The following is a 20,683-nucleotide window of genomic DNA, read 5'->3' as shown; positions in this document are numbered from 1 at the left end:
GGACAACAAGCCAAATATCCCATGCCTTGTAAATTGGGTTATGAATTCTACCAGCCTTTCATTACAAAATGAAGGACAGAGGCGGACTTACTTATGTTTCATCAGTGAAACAGGCCCTCAAACTGTTAAATCTGCTTCGGATAAAGAGCCTATTAGCAGCCCAGACAGTGTGATAGTCCATCACCCTCAGAGAAACATGCAACGCCCTCTTCGCTGTGTGTGTGGTGTGTGTGTGTGTGTGTGTGTGTGTGGTGTGTGTGTGTGTGTGTGTGTGTGTGTGTGTGTGTGTGTGTGTGTACAGCATAATACATGTATTTGATGAGGGTCTGAGATAAATTGAATGTATTGTCATGGCTGACCTCAGATCAGAAGAGGCTGTAAAAGTGCTGGGCTGCACCTCAGCTGATATCCTAATTCCTTATATAGAGCCCTATGGGCCTTGGTCAAAAGTTGTCCTCTATATATGTAATGAAGCCCCTTTGGAATGCAACCCACCACTTGGAGAAGCTGTAAAAGACTGTTCTCACTGGATTGTTAGGTCTACAACTGCCCCAAACCTGATGGATTAAGTTACACATAAGCCCAGGTCTGAGAACAGTTTTTATGTGTACTTCCCTAATGGTAACTGCTAGGATTGGCATGGAGAAAGCTGATCAAAGGTCAGTTTCGTCTTTACATTATAATGAATGGACAAAGGACGGGGGGACCTGATGATAGATCAGTATTTCTACGCTGAAAACATTTCGGGAATACTGTACTTTGTCCTAGCAGTCCCTTTTTGGACACTGAGGTACAATAAATAGCACTTTGGAGCATAGGGCTGCTAACGTTTAGTGATTCCATATGGTAATCTGTAATTCTATGGTATGGGGCTCTGTCTCTCAGAGAAGGGTGCGCATTCACATTGTTTTGGTGTACGATTTATCACAATTTATCGATCACACTTTTGATGAAAGCTGGATGTCAAAACAAATCACTACCCTCGCCCCTTTGCAAATTTCCAAAGATTTGTTAAGATTTTAAAATGAATACAAGCCATGAGGTAATGCATTTTTTTTGAAAGAATTTGTATCAGTACTTGGAGCAAACAAACTATTTGCCACAACAAAAAAAAAATTGAATTTAAAACAATTTACGAAATAATTCCTCTATTTAACTTTAATTTTTTTTTTTTATATTTTTTTTTTATATGTCCTGTTTTTGTATAGTCTGCTAATTTTCTTAGCGCTAAAATGCAAGAACCTTAATGCTAATAATGTAGCATATTGCCTTAGACTGTCTGTTCCCGTTCTTGTATATTATAAGGCTGTCTGTATTATATTTGTATTGTGATAATGTACATTATTAAATGGGTGATAAATCAATGCTCAACACATCTTGGTTGGTGGTGATGTCACAGTCTCTCTCTCATATCTGTGATTGGTTAAAGGCTGTATTTGCATAATTCCATTTCCCCTCGTCACAGAACTGTTTGTATGGAGAAAAAAAACGATGCAATGGGATATTGAAGCAATATGTCATATATTCTATGGACTTTCTGGAGAATGAAAGCTTTGTTGTTAACCACTGCTCTGAGATGCATTCTTCCAGCCGTATTGTTCGCTAGAAACATCACACTGTTTGTTCGCTCACCCATCACCGTTTTGTAATATTTAGTGTTGAGCATTTTATGAAAAAGTTAGGTATACCGACAGAAGTTTAAACACAGTTATATATGCAAGTTGTTAACTAATAAGGCTTCAGCTGATGCTATTTGCAATTTTAATGTTGAATAATACCATTGTAAATAAAGAATTCTGTTATTGCAACATTGAATGTAGTCCCTCTATATTTTATATTTTAATATATTTGTATAGATGCTGCACTTGTTTTGAGGGGAGATCTTGCAAGTACACATTTCACTGGTCTTTTATCCATTACATTTGCTCACCTCCTGCGTCCTCTCGCCGTCTTTTGACAAAAGGTCAAAGGTAATCGAGGAGAGGGGAACGTGGATGAAAATGAGACCGTCCTTCTCCACTTCCGCTTCATTAGGCAAATTACGTTTCACAGGGGTGGATCCCAAAACTAAATGTGTAAAGTCATCAAAACAAATGAAGTTATTTGTCCAGGACATTTTATAGTTACAAAAAATATATAATTAGCGTATTGTTTTCAAAAGTGTGCATGTTTTTAATCCTCTGACAAAAAAAAACTAAAGTTGATTTAAAGGGAGTGTGACATATTTGAAAAGTGTTCCACGGTCGGATACACATCAGTATTCTCGATGAAAGGTGCGAGGAGGACAAAACAACCATGACCGCTTTGACGGAAACAGGAAGTTTCGGTACAATATAATAAATGCCGACAGGTACATTGTTCGTTTGACGTGGTGGGATCTTTTTTTATGTCGGTAAAAATTAATTATGCAAAAAAAAACGGATATATGCGCAAATATTGATGTAATAACCATCATATAGAAGTACATTTTGAGTCGCGATGATTATTTGGTGTGTAGTAGTCCCACTAAAACTCCGGAAACCAAGCCGTTTATGAGGCTGCAGATTAAATAATTTATGATGAACTTCACAGGGTGGTGAAAGTGCACGGTGATCTTGATGCTAATTTCAAATAAATATCGAGGGTGTTATTCTGGTGACATGCTTCACTGCCGTTTGACAAATAAAAATATTCCCTCTCCTATCCATAATAACCTCATCATGCAGACTGTCCTACCCGCGCTGTATCTGCGAGCTGTTGGTTACGGAGCGCATGCGCCAAAACCAGATTAGGCACATTTGCTAATTAAAAGTAACAGTTTTTGTGATAAACTGTTGGTAGAGTTGAAAATGAGATGGAAACATATTTTTTTTTTATAAAAACGTACATTTTGTGTGTACAACTTTATCATACACTGATTTTTATCCGCAAAAAAAGTACATTTGGTGGAAACACCACTGGTGGGGAAAGGTGCATATTTCATTTATACAGATTCTAGAGTTATTCGCATGAAAATCTGTCGGCAATTGGATGGCAAAACCTAGCTAGTGACATGATGATGATTGGTGCTTAGCTGCCAATTAATAAATAAGAATGATCTTGCTGTTATCCATCTCATCGGATCAACGTATCAAAGAACTGTTGTTTAGAGAGCTTGCGTGAAAAACCAGATTGGGCAAAGTTTGCCATTTATCGGAACAATTTGTGTGACAAAATCACTGACAAGAGTGTAAAACGCAATGGAAACACATTAAACCTAGTTTTTTTTATTTATTTCGTACATGAGAACTTTAGTGCAAACGTTTTTGTTTTTTTTTTGTGCACTACGTCACCACGCACAACCTTTTATCCACAAATTCGTTTTGATGGAAACAAACCTCTGGTTGGAAATATTGAAATAACTCAAATCCGCATAAAGAAAATATGCGTTTTTTTCCCCACCAGTGGTGTGTTTCCACCAAACTGACTTTTTCAAATAAAAATCAAAAGTTCTGCGTGAAACTTTTGGATAGTTTCTGATGAGGGTTTTTATGGTCGTCTGAATAATTTCTTAAATTATTATAGGCCTGTTGGTTCTAACGGAAATTGATTTGTTCGTTTATAGCAGGGTTTCCCTGCTGTAACCAGTAGGTAGCCTAGTGGTTAGAGCGTTGGGCCAGTAACCAGCAGGTAGCCTAGTGGTTAGAGCGTTGGGCCAGTAACCAGCAGGTAGCCTAGTGGTTAGAGGGGGGAGGCAGTAACCAGCAGGTAGCCTAGTGGTTAGAGCGCTGGGCCAGTAACCAGCAGGTAGCCTAGTGGTTAGAGCGTTGGGCCAGTAACCAGCAGGTAGCCTAGTGGTTAGAGCGTTGGGCCAGTAACCAGCAGGTAGCCTAGTGGTTAGAGCGTTGGGCCAGTAACCAGCAGGTAGCCTAGTGGTTAGAGCGTTGGGCCAGTAACCAGCAGGTAGCCTAGTGGTTAGAGCGTTGGGCCAGTAACCAGCAGGTAGCCTAGTGGTTAGAGCGCTGGGCCAGTAACCAGCAGGTGGCCTAGTGGTTAGAGGGGGGAGGCAGTAACCAGCAGGTAGCCTAGTGGTTAGAGTGTTGGGCCAGTAACCAGCAGGTAGCCTAGTGGTTAGAGCGTTGGGCCAGTAACCAGCAGGTAGCCTAGTGGTTAGAGCGTTGGGACAGTAACCATCAGGTAGCCTAGTGGTTAGAGCGTTGGACTAGTAACCAGCAGGTAGCCTAGTGGTTAGAGCGTTGGGACAGTATCCAGCAGGAAGCCTAGTGGTTAGAGCGTTGGGACAGTAACCAGCAGGTAGCCTAGTGGTTAGAGCGTTGGGCCAGTAACCAGCAGGTAGCCTAGTGGTTAGAGCGTTGGACTAGTAACCAGCAGGTAGCCTAGTGGTTAGAGCGTTGGGCCAGTAACCAGCAGGTAGCCTTGTGGTTAGAGCGTTGGGCCAGTAACCAGCAGGTAGCCTAGTGGTTAGGGCGTTGGGCCAGTAACCAGCAGGTAGCCTAGTGGTTAGAGCGTTGGGCCAGTAACCAGCAGGTAGCCTAATGGTTAGAGCGCTGGGCCAGTAACCAGCAGGTAGCCTAGTGGTTAGAGCGTTGGGCCAGTAACCAGCAGGTAGCCTAGTGGTTAGAGCGTTGGGCCAGTAACCAGCAGGTAGCCTAGTGGTTAGAGCGTTGGGCCAGTAACCAGCAGGTAGCCTAGTGGTTAGAGCATTGGGCCAGTAACCAGCAGGTAGCCTAGTGGTTAGAGCGTTGGGCCAGTAACCAGCAGGTAGCCTAGTGGTTAGAGCGTTGGACTAGTAACCAGCAGGTAGCCTAGTGGTTAGAGCGTTGGACTAGTAACCAGCAGGTAGCCTAGTGGTTAGAGCGTTGGGCCAGTAACCAGCAGGTAGCCTAGTGGTTAGAGCGTTGGGCCAGTAACCAACAGGTAGCCTAGTGGTTAGAGCGTTGGGCCAGTAACCAGCAGGTAGCCTAGTGGTTAGAGCGTTGGGCCAGTAACCAGCAGGTAGCCTAGTGGTTAGAGCGTTGGGCCAGTAACCAGCAGGGAGCCTAGTGGTTAGAGCGTTGGGCCAGTAACCAGCAGGTAGCCTTGTGGTTAGGGCGTTGGGCCAGTAACCAGCAGGTAGCCTAGTGGTTAGGGCATTGGACTAGTAACCAGCAGGTAGCCTAGTGGTTAGAGCGTTGGGCCAGTAACCAGCAGGTAGCCTTGTGGTTAGGGCGTTGGGCCAGTAACCAGCAGGTAGCCTAGTGGTTAGGGCGTTGGACTAGTAACCAGCAGGTAGCCTAGTGGTTAGGGCGTTGGGCCAGTAACCAGCAGGTAGCCTAGTGGTTAGAGCGTTGGAATAGTAACCAGCAGGTAGCCTAGTGGTTAGAGCGTTGGGCCAGTAACCAGCAGGTAGCCTAGTGGTTAGAGTGTTAGGCCAGTAACCAGCAGGTAGCCTAGTGGTTAGAGCGTTGGGCCAGTAACCAGCAGGTAGCCTAGTTGTTAGAGCGTTGGGCCAGTAACCAGCAGGTAGCCTAGTGGTTAGAGCGTTGGGCCAGTAACCAGCAGGTAGCTTAGTGGTTAGAGCTTTGGGCCAGTAACCAGCAGGTAGCCTAGTGGTTAGAGCGTTGGGCCAGTAACCAGCAGGTAGCCTAGTGGTTAGAGCGCTGGGCCAGTAACCAGCAGGTAGCCTAGTGGTTAGAGGGGGGAGGCAGTAACCAGCAGGTAGCCTAGTGGTTAGAGGGGGGAGGCAGTAACCAGCAGGTAGCCTAGTGGTTAGAGTGTTGGGCCAGTAACCAGCAGGTAGCCTAGTGGTTAGAGCGTTGGGCCAGTAACCAGCAGGTAGCCTAGTGGTTAGAGCGTTGGGCCAGTAACCAGCAGGTAGCCTAGTGGTTAGAGCGTTGAGACAGTAACCATCAGGTAGCCTAGTGGTTAGAGCGTTGGACTAGTAACCAGCAGGTAGCCTAGTGGTTAGAGCGTTGGGACAGTATCCAGCAGGAAGCCTAGTGGTTAGAGCGTTGGGACAGTAACCAGCAGGTAGCCTAGTGGTTAGAGCGTTGGGCCAGTAACCAGCAGGTAGCCTAGTGGTTAGAGCGTTGGACTAGTAACCAACAGGTAGCCTAGTGGTTAGAGCGTTGGACTAGTAACCAGCAGGTAGCCTAGTGGTTAGAGCGTTGGGCCAGTAACCAGCAGGAAGCCTTGTGGTTAGGGCGTTGGGCCAGTAACCAGCAGGTAGCCTAGTGGTTAGGGCGTTGGGCCAGTAACCAGCAGGTAGCCTAGTGGTTAGAGCGTTGGGCCAGTAACCAGCAGGTAGCCTAGTGGTTAGAGCGTTGGGCCAGTAATCAACAGGTAGCCTAGTGGTTAGAGCGTTGGGCCAGTAACCAGCAGGTAGCCTAGTGGTTAGAGCGTTGGGCCAGTAACCAGCAGGTAGCCTAATGGTTAGAGCGCTGGGCCAGTAACCAGCAGGTAGCCTAGTGGTTAGAGCGTTGGGCCAGTAACCAGCAGGTAGCCTAGTGGTTAGAGCGTTGGGCCAGTAACCAGCAGGTAGCCTAGTGGTTAGAGCGTTGGGCCAGTAACCAGCAGGTAGCCTAGTGGTTAGAGCATTGGGCCAGTAACCAGCAGGTAGCCTAGTGGTTAGAGCGTTGGGCCAGTAACCAGCAGGTAGCCTAGTGGTTAGAGCGTTGGACTAGTAACCAGCAGGTAGCCTAGTGGTTAGAGCGTTGGACTAGTAACCAGCAGGTAGCCTAGTGGTTAGAGCGTTGGGCCAGTAACCAGCAGGTAGCCTAGTGGTTAGAGCGTTGGGCCAGTAACCAACAGGTAGCCTAGTGGTTAGAGCGTTGGGCCAGTAACCAGCAGGTAGCCTAGTGGTTAGAGCGTTGGGCCAGTAACCAGCAGGTAGCCTAGTGGTTAGAGCGTTGGGCCAGTAACCAGCAGGGAGCCTAGTGGTTAGAGCGTTGGGCCAGTAACCAGCAGGTAGCCTTGTGGTTAGGGCGTTGGGCCAGTAACCAGCAGGTAGCCTAGTGGTTAGGGCATTGGACTAGTAACCAGCAGGTAGCCTAGTGGTTAGAGCGTTGGGCCAGTAACCAGCAGGTAGCCTTGTGGTTAGGGCGTTGGGCCAGTAACCAGCAGGTAGCCTAGTGGTTAGGGCGTTGGACTAGTAACCAGCAGGTAGCCTAGTGGTTAGGGCGTTGGGCCAGTAACCAGCAGGTAGCCTAGTGGTTAGAGCGTTGGAATAGTAACCAGCAGGTAGCCTAGTGGTTAGAGCGTTGGGCCAGTAACCAGCAGGTAGCCTAGTGGTTAGGGCGTTGGGCCAGTAACCAGCAGGTAGCCTAGTGGTTAGAGCGTTGGGCCAGTAACCAGCAGGTAGCCTAGTGGTTAGAGCGTTGGGCCAGTAATCAACAGGTAGCCTAGTGGTTAGAGCGTTGGGCCAGTAACCAGCAGGTAGCCTAGTGGTTAGAGCGTTGGGCCAGTAACCAGCAGGTAGCCTAATGGTTAGAGCGCTGGGCCAGTAACCAGCAGGTAGCCTAGTGGTTAGAGCGTTGGGCCAGTAACCAGCAGGTAGCCTAGTGGTTAGAGCGTTGGGCCAGTAACCAGCAGGTAGCCTAGTGGTTAGAGCGTTGGGCCAGTAACCAGCAGGTAGCCTAGTGGTTAGAGCATTGGGCCAGTAACCAGCAGGTAGCCTAGTGGTTAGAGCGTTGGGCCAGTAACCAGCAGGTAGCCTAGTGGTTAGAGCGTTGGACTAGTAACCAGCAGGTAGCCTAGTGGTTAGAGCGTTGGACTAGTAACCAGCAGGTAGCCTAGTGGTTAGAGCGTTGGGCCAGTAACCAGCAGGTAGCCTAGTGGTTAGAGCGTTGGGCCAGTAACCAACAGGTAGCCTAGTGGTTAGAGCGTTGGGCCAGTAACCAGCAGGTAGCCTAGTGGTTAGAGCGTTGGGCCAGTAACCAGCAGGTAGCCTAGTGGTTAGAGCGTTGGGCCAGTAACCAGCAGGGAGCCTAGTGGTTAGAGCGTTGGGCCAGTAACCAGCAGGTAGCCTTGTGGTTAGGGCGTTGGGCCAGTAACCAGCAGGTAGCCTAGTGGTTAGGGCATTGGACTAGTAACCAGCAGGTAGCCTAGTGGTTAGAGCGTTGGGCCAGTAACCAGCAGGTAGCCTTGTGGTTAGGGCGTTGGGCCAGTAACCAGCAGGTAGCCTAGTGGTTAGGGCGTTGGACTAGTAACCAGCAGGTAGCCTAGTGGTTAGGGCGTTGGGCCAGTAACCAGCAGGTAGCCTAGTGGTTAGAGCGTTGGAATAGTAACCAGCAGGTAGCCTAGTGGTTAGAGCGTTGGGCCAGTAACCAGCAGGTAGCCTAGTGGTTAGAGTGTTAGGCCAGTAACCAGCAGGTAGCCTAGTGGTTAGAGCGTTGGGCCAGTAACCAGCAGGTAGCCTAGTTGTTAGAGCGTTGGGCCAGTAACCAGCAGGTAGCCTAGTGGTTAGAGCGTTGGGCCAGTAACCAGCAGGTAGCTTAGTGGTTAGAGCTTTGGGCCAGTAACCAGCAGGTAGCCTAGTGGTTAGAGCGTTGGGCCAGTAACCAGCAGGTAGCCTAGTGGTTAGAGCGCTGGGCCAGTAACCAGCAGGTAGCCTAGTGGTTAGAGGGGGGAGGCAGTAACCAGCAGGTAGCCTAGTGGTTAGAGGGGGGAGGCAGTAACCAGCAGGTAGCCTAGTGGTTAGAGTGTTGGGCCAGTAACCAGCAGGTAGCCTAGTGGTTAGAGCGTTGGGCCAGTAACCAGCAGGTAGCCTAGTGGTTAGAGCGTTGGGCCAGTAACCAGCAGGTAGCCTAGTGGTTAGAGCGTTGAGACAGTAACCATCAGGTAGCCTAGTGGTTAGAGCGTTGGACTAGTAACCAGCAGGTAGCCTAGTGGTTAGAGCGTTGGGACAGTATCCAGCAGGAAGCCTAGTGGTTAGAGCGTTGGGACAGTAACCAGCAGGTAGCCTAGTGGTTAGAGCGTTGGGCCAGTAACCAGCAGGTAGCCTAGTGGTTAGAGCGTTGGACTAGTAACCAACAGGTAGCCTAGTGGTTAGAGCGTTGGACTAGTAACCAGCAGGTAGCCTAGTGGTTAGAGCGTTGGGCCAGTAACCAGCAGGAAGCCTTGTGGTTAGGGCGTTGGGCCAGTAACCAGCAGGTAGCCTAGTGGTTAGGGCGTTGGGCCAGTAACCAGCAGGTAGCCTAGTGGTTAGAGCGTTGGGCCAGTAACCAGCAGGTAGCCTAGTGGTTAGAGCGTTGGGCCAGTAATCAACAGGTAGCCTAGTGGTTAGAGCGTTGGGCCAGTAACCAGCAGGTAGCCTAGTGGTTAGAGCGTTGGGCCAGTAACCAGCAGGTAGCCTAGTGGTTAGAGCGTTGGGCCAGTAACCAGCAGGGAGCCTAGTGGTTAGAGCGTTGGACTAGTAACCAGCAGGTAGCCTAGTGGTTAGAGCGTTGGACTAGTAACCAACAGGTAGCCTAGTGGTTAGAGCGTTGGACTAGTAACCAGCAGGTAGCCTAGTGGTTAGAGCGTTGGGCCAGTAACCAGCAGGTAGCCTAGTGGTTAGAGCGTTGGGCCAGTAACCAGCAGGTAGCCTAGTGGTTAGAGCGTTGGGCCAGTAACCAGCAGGTAGCCTAGTGGTTAGAGCGTTGGACTAGTAACCAGCAGGTAGCCTAGTGGTTAGAGCGTTGGGCCAGTAACCAGCAGGTAGCCTAGTGGTTAGAGCGTTGGGCCAGTAACCAGCAGGTAGCCTAGTGGTTAGAGCGTTGGGCCAGTAACCAGCAGGGAGCCTAGTGGTTAGAGCGTTGGGCCAGTAACCAGCAGGTAGCCTTGTGGTTAGGGCGTTGGGCCAGTAACCAGCAGGTAGCCTAGTGGTTAGGGCGTTGGACTAGTAACCAGCAGGTAGCCTAGTGGTTAGGGCGTTGGGCCAGTAACCAGCAGGTAGCCTAGTGGTTAGAGCGTTGGACTAGTAACCAGCAGGTAGCCTAGTGGTTAGAGCGTTGGGCCAGTAACCAGCAGGGAGCCTAGTGGTTAGAGCGTTGGGCCAGTAACCGAAACATTGCTGGATTGAATCACCGAGCTGACAAGGTAAAAATCTGTCGTTCTGCCCCTGAACAAGGCAGGTAACCCACTGTTCCTCGTTAGGCTGTCATTGTAAATAATAATTTATTCTTAACTGACTTGCCTAGTAAAGTAAAGGTTACATTTTAAAATTAACTCGGTGCAGGTTTGGTTTTTTGTCCTCGCTGGTATTTCAAAAAAATAGTTTTATGCTAATCATCAAGTTTTGATAATTTCATTCCGCTGTGTAGTTAGAGCTAAAACCAAAACATGCATTCTTAATGGTCCCAAGGACCGAGTTTGGGAAACGCCGGTTTATAGGCTACTGCAAACACTTACACCTATGGATTTTCTTCCCAGTGGCATAATAACAAGACTTTACCTTAATAGTATTTTTATTAACGGAATTAGGTGCATTTATACATTATAGAAGTAAGCAACATAATCGATTATTAGCCTACATAGGATTTCTGTGGCGACGTTTTTTTTTTTGTGTTTTTTTAACTAATGTTTTATAGGCAATATCCTCATCTTCCTCATTTATCAACAATAAAAGTAATGAGGAACATAAATCGAGTTGATGTTTGATTTTTAAATTAAAGTTGTTGCTCGCAGTTTGGTTTGGGCTAACTGTAAGCCTAACAAAATACTTTTATTTATTTTTTCCGACACGTTTTTTGCATTTTTAATGACAATGTAAAAAGGTCTGTGTGCCTGCATGCGTGTTGTAGGGGGGTTGTAATCGTACGGTGAAAAGGTGAAAGCCTCCTGGGGTTTGAGACGGAATGACCCGAGCTGATCTCTGACCAATAGCAGGCAGAGACCAGAGTCCGTTACACTTAGCGGTTCTGTATACAGCCTTCTGTTCAGTAGGACACAGAACAACAAACACACACACACACACAGACAGAAACTATCCTACTACTCCGGTCTTTCCTCTCTACTTTACCTTCATATTATATATTAACAATATGCCAAACATATATCAACAAGTGTTGTAGACAAATATTCGGTTGTCTTTTCCCCCAAAAAATTTTTTTAAAATTTGTAACGTGGGATGGATTCGACTACACCGACTTCAGACGTATAAATAATCTCATTTGAGGTAAGTCAGATATTTAAGTTTTATATTTCGCAAAAAAATATATATGTTTTAACTGGTTTGAAATGTTATGATATTATTATTAACCTACTATGTGTAAAATCACTTTCAGGCAAAACATTTCCTTAGGCCTATGTTTCTTGTAATCCTCATCACTTTAGTTTCTTATTTCTATAACCAATATTATACAGATACATTAAATGAAGTTCCTTATTGACCCTATTGTTACCCGTTAATAGCCATTGAACCGGGTTCGCCCTATAACGCCCTAATGCTTTTTAAAGGAGTGGTGAGTTGTGATAGCTTCATTAATGTTGACCTCTGCCGCTGACCCGGTGTTCTTTTAATTTGGGTGTCGTGACCCTGATTTGTCCCAGATAACTGCTGACTACCACCCACCCACTACTCGCCCTGTGACAGGGGGGCCACGGCATCTACAACTCGTCCTGCTCGTTTACAGGGATGCACAGTCAAGTACCAATTTAAAGTAGTTTACTTTTGCAGGCACAAGCACCAGTTTAAATATATTGATGAATTTCCGTTGTGTATTTTTGCGAACTGGATTTTTTTTTCTCCCAACAGCTGGTTTTAGATTGTAGGCTAAGTTCTGTGAATTCAGTAGGATGCTGTAGGATAAGTTCTGTGAATTCAGTAGGATGCTGTAGGATAAGTTCTGTGAATTCAGTAGGATGCTGTAGGATAAGTTCTGTGAATTCAGTAGGATGCAAAAAAAAAAAAATCGTTTTCGTTTGGTAAAAATCAGTGCTCTCCATGGAATATGTTCGTGAATTTGTAAAATGACAAAAATATGTGTAGCTTTTAATTTAATTACCATTTAGGATTTTATAAATATCAATTTCTACAGAAGTTCGATCTTGTTAAATTGATGTTGCTAAATAAGATTTGTATTATTGCCCAGTAGGTAAAAACATTTTTTTTTTCATATTGTGCGATAATTGAAATGCAACATTTTCTTTCGTTAAATTACATTCTTATTGTAGATTCACACAGAAATATTTTGATTGAGAAAATGTTCATGATTACAATGTTATTCTCCTAAATGTGATCTAACAATCATACGCAATTTGTTCGTTACCTAAATATATTTACTTTATTGCTAAAGGATTTGATTATGTTCCCTATTTGAAATCTGTTTATTAATCTTTAAAAATACGATCAACTAAACTAGAGAGGTATATTTTCATTTCAGAAACGAAAATATGTCAAATATATCTGGAGATGGAGCTAAAATCTCTTCATTTCTTTCTCTCTCCAGGTAGAATAGCTACACCATTCCGATTCAAATCATCTCAGATCGGCTCTGCCTCCTCGCCTGCTGTGATGTCTGTGTCTGTTTCCAGCATCCCCGCCGTGAAGGACAAGCCGTTCCACTCCAACCCCCTCAAAGGCAGCCCTGTCCGGGGCTCGGGTTACTACGCTGCCCCGCTGCCCGGAGCTCACCATTACATGGACATCTTCAGGAGCTCTCAGCATCCCCTCCACCCGCTCAAGTCTCTGGGACGGCTAGTTACCGACACCCAGGCAGTCATGCCGTTCAACTTCACCGCCGGTAACCCCTCATTCTTCGGCCACGGCGGCCACGCCGTTAACGTGCTCCATGAACAGATTTTCAACGTCTCGAACATCCCGTATTTCAATCGGATGATACCGGGAGTGGGACAAACGATTTACTCCAAGCACGGGGAGCTGGCAGCGGCGACCGAGCACGTTACTGGGCCGTTATCAGACTTCAGCAGTCCCGCTTCGAGCGAGAGGTCTTCTGTTCACTCCGTCTCGCCGTCCAAAGCAAGTTTGTTCCACCTCAGAGGAACCGAATTATCATCGAAGAAAACGCGCACTTATAGTTTCAGTGAGGACGATCTGTTCACGGTGCTGTACGGATATACCGGGAGACAAGAGCAGAATACCGGTCACGCTATCTCAGGAATAGCCCTGACCGGGAACTCAGGTAGACAGATAAAGCCTCTTCCATATCGCTGTCACACAATTACCTTTGAAATGTTATCGAAACTGGGTCATTTATCTTAAAAAGCAAACGTGTGTTATTGCTTCAGCTGTCCTAACAGGTTTATGGCAGTGTAACAAGTTTAAATAATTAGATGCACTACAACTGTATCAATTTGTAAGTCGCTCTGGATAACAGCGTCTGCTAAATGACTTAAATGTAAATGTATCGCATGATATTGCTAATTGGGGCTGGAGATTCTCTCAGTTCATATAGGCACTAATTCTGTATTTCTAGCTGGGATTTGATGATTATAGATTTATTTACCTTAGTCCATGTGTATGTCTATTTAAAGAATAGTCTATATCATCAAACCAAACTGTCAATTCCAGGAGGTTTATTCTATGTCTGTAAAAACAGTCCATATTGCCCGTCATGTTGTGTTTGATTTGTTGAGGCCTTAATGTTCATCATTGACCAGCAGCATTGTTAACTTTTTCTTCAACAGTTTGTAACAGCGAGCTACTCACCTTGAATACTCAGGCGCTTGAACTTCCAGAAGGTAGGAACTCTCTCAATTAAACTCAAAGGGATTTATTGGCTTGGGAAACATCTCTCTCTCTCTCTCTCTCTCTCTCTCTCTCTCTCTCTCTCTCTCTCTCTCTCTCTCTCTCTCTCTCTCTCTCTCTCTCTGTCTCTCTCGTCTCTCTCTCTCTCTCTCTCTCTCTCTCTCTCTCTCTCTCTCTCTCTCTCTCTCTCTCTCCTTTCTCTCTCTCTCTCCTTTTTCTCTCTCTCTCTCTCTCTCTCTCTCTCTCTCCTTCTCTCTCTCTCTCCTCTCTCTCTCTCTCTCGCTCCTCTCTCTCCTCTCTCTCTCTCCTCTCGCTCTCTCTCTCCTTTCTCTCTCTCCTCTCTCCTTTCTCTCTCTCTCTCTCCTCCTTCTCTCTCTCTCTCTCTCTCCTTTCTCTCTCTCTCTCTCTCCTCTCTCTCTCTCTCCTCTCTCTCTCTCTCTCCTTTCTCTCTCTCTCTCCTTTCTCTCTCTCTCTCCTCTCTCTCTCTCTCTCTCTCTCTCTCTCTCCTCTCTCTCTCTCTCTCCTTTCTCTCTGTTAGAATGTTCTGTCTGTACTTGTGAAGTTGTGTAAAAGGTGTTAAACTTGAACGTGTTTTCAAATGTCACTTCCAGAGTTAACTATCCAACAGACGAGTTACGGTAGTTTGTCCCACTACGGAGTTTTTGCGGTGAAGAGCGCCGTCACCAAGGGAACCCGGTTCGGCCCATTTCAGGGGAAACTGGTCAATACGAGCGAGATTAAAACATATGACGACAACACTCTGATGTGGGAGGTCAGTTTAATTGCTTAATTAAGTGCAAAATATTGTGTGTGTTATTTATTTACTGTGAGCTAAAAGTTGTAACCTTATTTGTGTTTTTATTTGGTGAGTAAACCGCCTAATACGAGATGCTAGATTACCAATTAATTCAAATCCCGTACTGTCAAACAACTTGTATCCTCCTACATTTTCGTGCAATATAATAGGTTTAACAACATTTTCTCTGTGTCCTTTTAATCCAGGTGTTTGAGAATGGCAGGTTGAGTCACTTCGTGGATGGCCGGGGCTCTTCCGGTAACTGGATGTCGCTGGTGAAGTGCGCGCGCTTCCCGGAGGAGCAGAACCTCATCGCGTTACAGAGTAAGGGCCAGATCTTCTACGAGGCCTGTAAGGAGGTCCAGCCGGGCCAGGAGCTGCTGGTCTGGTACGGGGACTGCTACGTTCAGTTCCTGGGGATTCCTCTCACTCTGAAAGACTCGCCTGAGGAGGGGAACGTTATGCTTCCTCATGAAGGTAAGGACATTTAATATACAATCAGAGAATCAGAAGTATCTTTATTCGAATATAATAACTTTATCTTCCCCGGTGGGAACTTTATTTGTGGAATATATTTTAACTTAGATGTCACAATGCTGTAAAGGGTCTTATTCTCTTCTAGTCTGTATTCTATTATTATATAAATGTATATTATTATATAAATGTATATTATTATATAAATGTACCACGCGTGTTTATTTGTAGAAGCAGCCTTGTCACTGAAAATCCACCACTGTTTTTCCTGATAACATTTCGTTTTTATTTCAGATTCTGGAGAGGGTTTTAAGTGTGATCGGTGTGGCAAAGTGTTCGCCTATCAATATTACAGAGACAAGCATCTGAAGTACACGCGCTGCGTGGACCAGGGCGACCGGAAGTTCCCGTGTCACCTCTGCAACAGGTCGTTCGAGAAGAGAGACCGACTGAGGATTCATATCCTACACGTTCACGAGAAACACCGACCACATAAGGTAAAATGCTAAACAATGACTAAATAATACGAGTGGTGCTGAAAAACAGCTCCGTTTTGCATTAGGCTACAGGTCTACTTTCTCCCTAAATCTCTAGTTTGTTTCAAGCCTAGTCCTTATATTTCACCCCCTGTTTCAGTGTTAAATAACAGCACATTTCCCATAGGACCTACTTAATGTCTGCTGATTTCTCTAATCTCCCCTCTCCTCTCCTAAATCTCTAACTGAATGGTCACTCAAATCAAATGTTATTTGGTCACATACACGTGTTTAGCAGATGCTATTGCGGGTGTAGCGAAATGCTTGTGTTTCTAGCTCTGACAGTGCAGCAATATCTAACAAGTAATATCTAACAATTTCACAACATATACCCAATACACACACACACACACACACATCTAAGTAAAGGAATGGAATTAAGAATATATAAATATATGGATGAGCGATGTCAGAGCGGTATTGACTAAGATACAGATACTAAGGTACAGTAGTCTTAGCGTACTCGGTGTTTGCATACGACAACATTTCCCCATACTCAACGCGTCACCTGTCTCTTCACAGTGTTCGGTGTGCGGAAAGAGTTTCTCTCAGTCCTCCAGTCTCAACAAACACATGCGGGTGCACTCTGGAGAGCGACCTTACAAGTGTGTCTACTGTAACAAGGTAAGGTAGAAGAACAGCCTGTGTCTACTGTAACAAGGGTAGAAGAACAGCCTGTATCTACTGTAACAAGGGTAGAAGAACAGCCTGTATCTACTGTAACAAGGGTAGAAGAACAGCCTGTGTCTACTGTAACAAGGGTAGAAGAACAGCCTGTATCTACTGTAACAAGGGTAGAAGAACAGCCTGTATCTACTGTAACAAGGGTAGAAGAACAGCCTGTATCTACTGTAACAAGGGTAGAAGAACAGCCTGTATCTACTGTAACAAGGGTAGAAGAACAGCCTGTGTCTACTGTAACAAGGGTAGAAGAACAGCCTGTATCTACTGTAACAAGGGTAGAAGAACAGCCTGTGTCTACTGTAACAAGGCTAGAAGAACAGCCTGTATCTACTGTAACAAGGGTAGAAGAACAGCCTGTATCTACTGTAACAAGGGTAGAAGAACAGCCTGTATCTACTGTAACAAGGGTAGAAGAACAGCCTGTATCTACTGTAACAAGGGTAGAAGGACAGCCTGTGTCTACTGTAACAAGGGTAGAAGAACAGCCTGTATCTACTGTAACAAGGGTAGAAGAACAGCCTGTGTCTACTGTAACAAGGCTAGAAGAACAGCCTGTATCTACTGTAACAAGGGTAGAAGAACAGCCTGTATCTACTGTAACAAGGGTAGAAGAACAGCCTGTATCTACTGTAACAAGGGTAGAAGAACAGCCTGTATCTACTGTAACAAGGGTAGAAGAACAGCCTGTGTCTACTGTAACAAGGCTAGAAGAACAGCCTGTGTCTACTGTAACAAGGCTAGAAGAACAGCCTGTATCTACTGTAACAAGGGTAGAAGAACAGCCTGTATCTACTGTAACAAGGGTAGAAGAACAGCCTGTGTCTACTGTAACAAGGCTAGAAGAACAGCCTGTATCTACTGTAACAAGGGTAGAAGAACAGCCTGTATCTACTGTAACAAGGGTAGAAGAACAGCCTGTATCTACTGTAACAAGGGTAGAAGAACAGCCTGTATCTACTGTAACAAGGCTAGAAGAACAGCCTGTATCTACTGTAACAAGGGTAGAAGAACAGCCTGTATCTACTGTAACAAGGGTAGAAGAACAGCCTGTGTCTACTGTAACAAGGGTAGAAGAACAGCCTGTATCTACTGTAACAAGGGTAGAAGAACAGCCTGTATCTACTGTAACAAGGGTAGAAGAACAGCCTGTGTCTACTGTAACAAGGGTAGAAGAACAGCCTGTATCTACTGTAACAAGGCTAGAAGAACAGCCTGTATCTACTGTAACAAGGGTAGAAGAACAGCCTGTGTCTACTGTAACAAGGGTAGAAGAACAGCCTGTATCTACTGTAACAAGGCTAGAAGAACAGCCTGTATCTACTGTAACAAGGGTAGAAGAACAGCCTGTATCTACTGTAACAAGGGTAGAAGAACAGCCTGTATCTACTGTAACAAGGGTAGAAGAACAGCCTGTATCTACTGTAACAAGGGTAGAAGAACAGCCTGTATCTACTGTAACAAGGGTAGAAGAACAGCCTGTATCTACTGTAACAAGGGTAGAAGGACAGCCTGTATCTACTGTAACAAGGGTAGAAGGACAGCCTGTATCTACTGTAACAAGGGTAGAAGAACAGCCTGTATCTACTGTAACAAGGGTAGAAGAACAGCCTGTATCTACTGTAACAAGGGTAGAAGAACAGCCTGTGTCATTGAGTCGGTGGGGGTGTAGGTTTGCAGACCCCGATCTCATCATTTAGAAGCTTCCTCATTTCATGGTGCATTTGGCGCGAGCGCCCTCGTTATTGTCTCCGGGTGCAGGCACGCTCCACCGAGACACTTCCATGGTGATTAGCGCCAGATGTACCGTCCCCCCGTTCCCCCCCGCCCCCCCCCCCACCCCCGTCCCCCTCCACCCACCCCCACCCCCACTATTGTTCCCCCACTCCCCGAGATTACGCTCTGAATTGACGGCTCTATGAGGAACAGACGTTTTCTTTGTTGTTAGTAGGAAATAACAACCTCCTCCTTAGTTTTATGTCGCCTACTCTGTTTTAACCCAAGTCCCCTGTTTAACAATGACACGTTAGACTATATGCTAGTTATCTGCTCTTTTTAAAATCTTCTCTAAATGAAAAGCTATTTGAAATCGAATTGAATCCAGATGTTCGATTTACAGAGCATGAATTTGCCAGACCTGCATTTGGTGTCACGTCTATTGCCGTATTGACCGACGTGTAAGTCTTGCCAAACAACCCACGGCTATCAAAGTATCCCGTTCTACCCGTTCTATCAGAACCGGAAACCTATTGAGTTCACTCGTGTTCTCAAACTTCTATGTCTCCTCTACGTTGTTCTAGGCATTCACCGCTTCCAGCATCCTGCGCACGCACATCCGCCAGCACTCCGGAGAGCGGCCCTTCAAGTGTAAACACTGCGGGAGAGCGTTTGCTTCGCACGCCGCGCACGACAGCCACGTCCGACGCACCCACGCCAACGATAAACTGTACCCGTGCGACGTGTGTGGCAGCACCTTCCAAGAAGCGACAGAACTCAAGAACCACACGAAGAGTCACAAAAGTAAGATCTGATTGTCGATAGATATGGAAGGAATAGAACAGGTTTTGGTTGTACCAAGGTGTAAGGCCTATATCTGGAGTGCAAAACCAAAAATCACTGGATACATATAGAAATATAAAGCTGACTTATGTGACTAACCTAAATTGCCTAATATATATATATATATATATATATATATGGATGGTCGTTCTAAAGTGTTATATTTCCGTTATTGACAGAAGGCCCTGTGTCGGAAAGCGCAGTTCCTCCGATCATCTCACTAAACGGATCTTTGGAGGATACAACGACGACGACGACGATGTTTTCATTCACCAAGGACTGCAGGACGCAAAGACTAACGGAGGAGAACTTTTACACAGGCCTGACGATTCTCAACCAAGAATATCGACCCTGGAATTAAAAGCGTTCCGGAGAAAGATCATTTCTTATTCTAGAATTTGTTACGGAAAATATCGAGTAGAGATCAAATCGCTGTAACACGTTCAAAAGCGACACGTTTGATGTTTTAGAATAATAACTATTGGGGGAAAATATATTTAATACAACGTATTGTATTGTATGACACACTGTAATTTTTTTTTGTTTTTTTGGCCAATTTATTTATTTATTTGAATCTGTTTTGATGGGATTAATACGTGTTGTTTGTGGCTAAAAACTTCTGTTATTAGTGGGATTGTGTTATTATTGGTGTTGGTCAATGAAGCTTAATAATGCAAGACTTTAACGAAATGTTACGTTTATTAACGTTCGTGATCACAAATTCTTATAGTTCACATTTTAAATAAGCTTTGATTAGTGTTATTATGTAGGATAAATACTGTATAAACGTTTTGCATTTATACATACATCCCCAATCAATCGTTTATCAATTTAAACGTGTTATTTTATCTGCATACAATATTTATCATACTACCTCTTGCTAAAATCATCCTATTTCACTGTCACATAGCTAACCGTTTTTTTCTTTAACGTTTGACTGTCTGTTTCTCGTCTCTTGTAGGCTGCCAAAGCGGTCACTGTAATGTGTATCTCTGTATTTCATTGTTCAAAAAGCATTGGCAGTCTAATAAATATGAATTAAATAATAGCATGAAATAAATATAAAGTCAAGATTGGGTTACTTTGTTTGTAAAGATATTGCCTTTGATTAGTTAACAAACATTATTCGCATCGAACAATGAGGTTGATTTTACAATCTAATTGGCTAGATAAACATTTTTGGGAGGAGGGTAGATTTAATTCATCTAACATACTGTAAGAAATAGGTAAAATATCGAAACACAATGATATTCAATTCTGGATAGACTATATTAACGGTTTTCGTTCCACCCCGAAAATAATTCGACAAATATCCTCATATATATAATTCATTCTATAGAGTTGAATAGTTGTGTCTGATTCATTTTCGATTCCAAGACTTAAGAGTAGAGCAATAACATCTACACATTCAGGTGACGGTTTAGCATTTTACATTTATCACACATTTCATTCAGACTTAATTTCCTGATCGGTAATGTTTTTAAATCAGACTGTTCTGACCCCCGGAAGCAGAGTAGCGATGTTACTGTATAACGAGCTATAACGCAACGTTAAGGATACAAATTCGTTACTTTAGTTGTATCACATATTAGAATGATTCTTGTTTAATTTAACAAGAACAATCCATCATTTTCTCTCTCCTTCATGGGAGAAAGGAGACATCCTTCAGTTCCACCTGAGTGGTCTCAGCAGTGGCCTACACAATTCAACAGTGTGCTCCAAGCGAGGAGGATACTGTGTGTGTGTGTGTGTGTGTGTGTGTGTGTGTGTGTGTGTGTGTGTGTGTGTGTGTTTGCTCCAAGCCTGCCCTTTTCGGACAGCGAGGAGGATAGTGTGTGTGTGTGTGTGTGTGTGTGTGTGTGTGTGTGCTCCAAGCCTGCCCTTTTCGGACAGCGAGGAGGATAGTGTGTGTGTGTGATGGGTTAGGGGGATGCTGGCAGTGGGAAAATGAACAAACCCCAGTAGGAACAAATGAAGTGGCAATGAGTTGGT

The 20,683-nt window shown here is 44.9% G+C and overlaps 1 protein-coding gene across 1 annotated transcript; it reads left to right on the top strand.

Moving 5' to 3' along the window:
* Nucleotides 1–12,390: 12,390 nt before the first annotated feature.
* prdm14 (PR domain containing 14) lies at nt 12,391–19,751 on the top strand. The gene is made up of 7 exons (XM_082965517.1): nt 12,391–13,060; nt 14,334–14,417; nt 14,648–14,918; nt 15,210–15,412; nt 15,974–16,075; nt 18,433–18,652; nt 18,871–19,751. Exons 1-7 carry the CDS (start codon nt 12,452–12,454, stop codon nt 19,050–19,052), a joined length of 1,671 nt encoding a protein of 556 aa, XP_082821643.1. The 5' UTR covers nt 12,391–12,451; the 3' UTR covers nt 19,053–19,751.
* Nucleotides 19,752–20,683: the final 932 nt, after the last annotated feature.

Source organism: Salmo salar, chromosome 19 (genome assembly GCF_965601325.2).
Source record: "Salmo salar chromosome 19, fSalSal1, whole genome shotgun sequence".
NCBI lineage: Eukaryota > Metazoa > Chordata > Actinopteri > Salmoniformes > Salmonidae > Salmo > Salmo salar.
The sequence above is the reverse complement of the archived record's forward strand: the minus strand, read 5'-3'. Positions and strand labels throughout refer to the sequence as shown.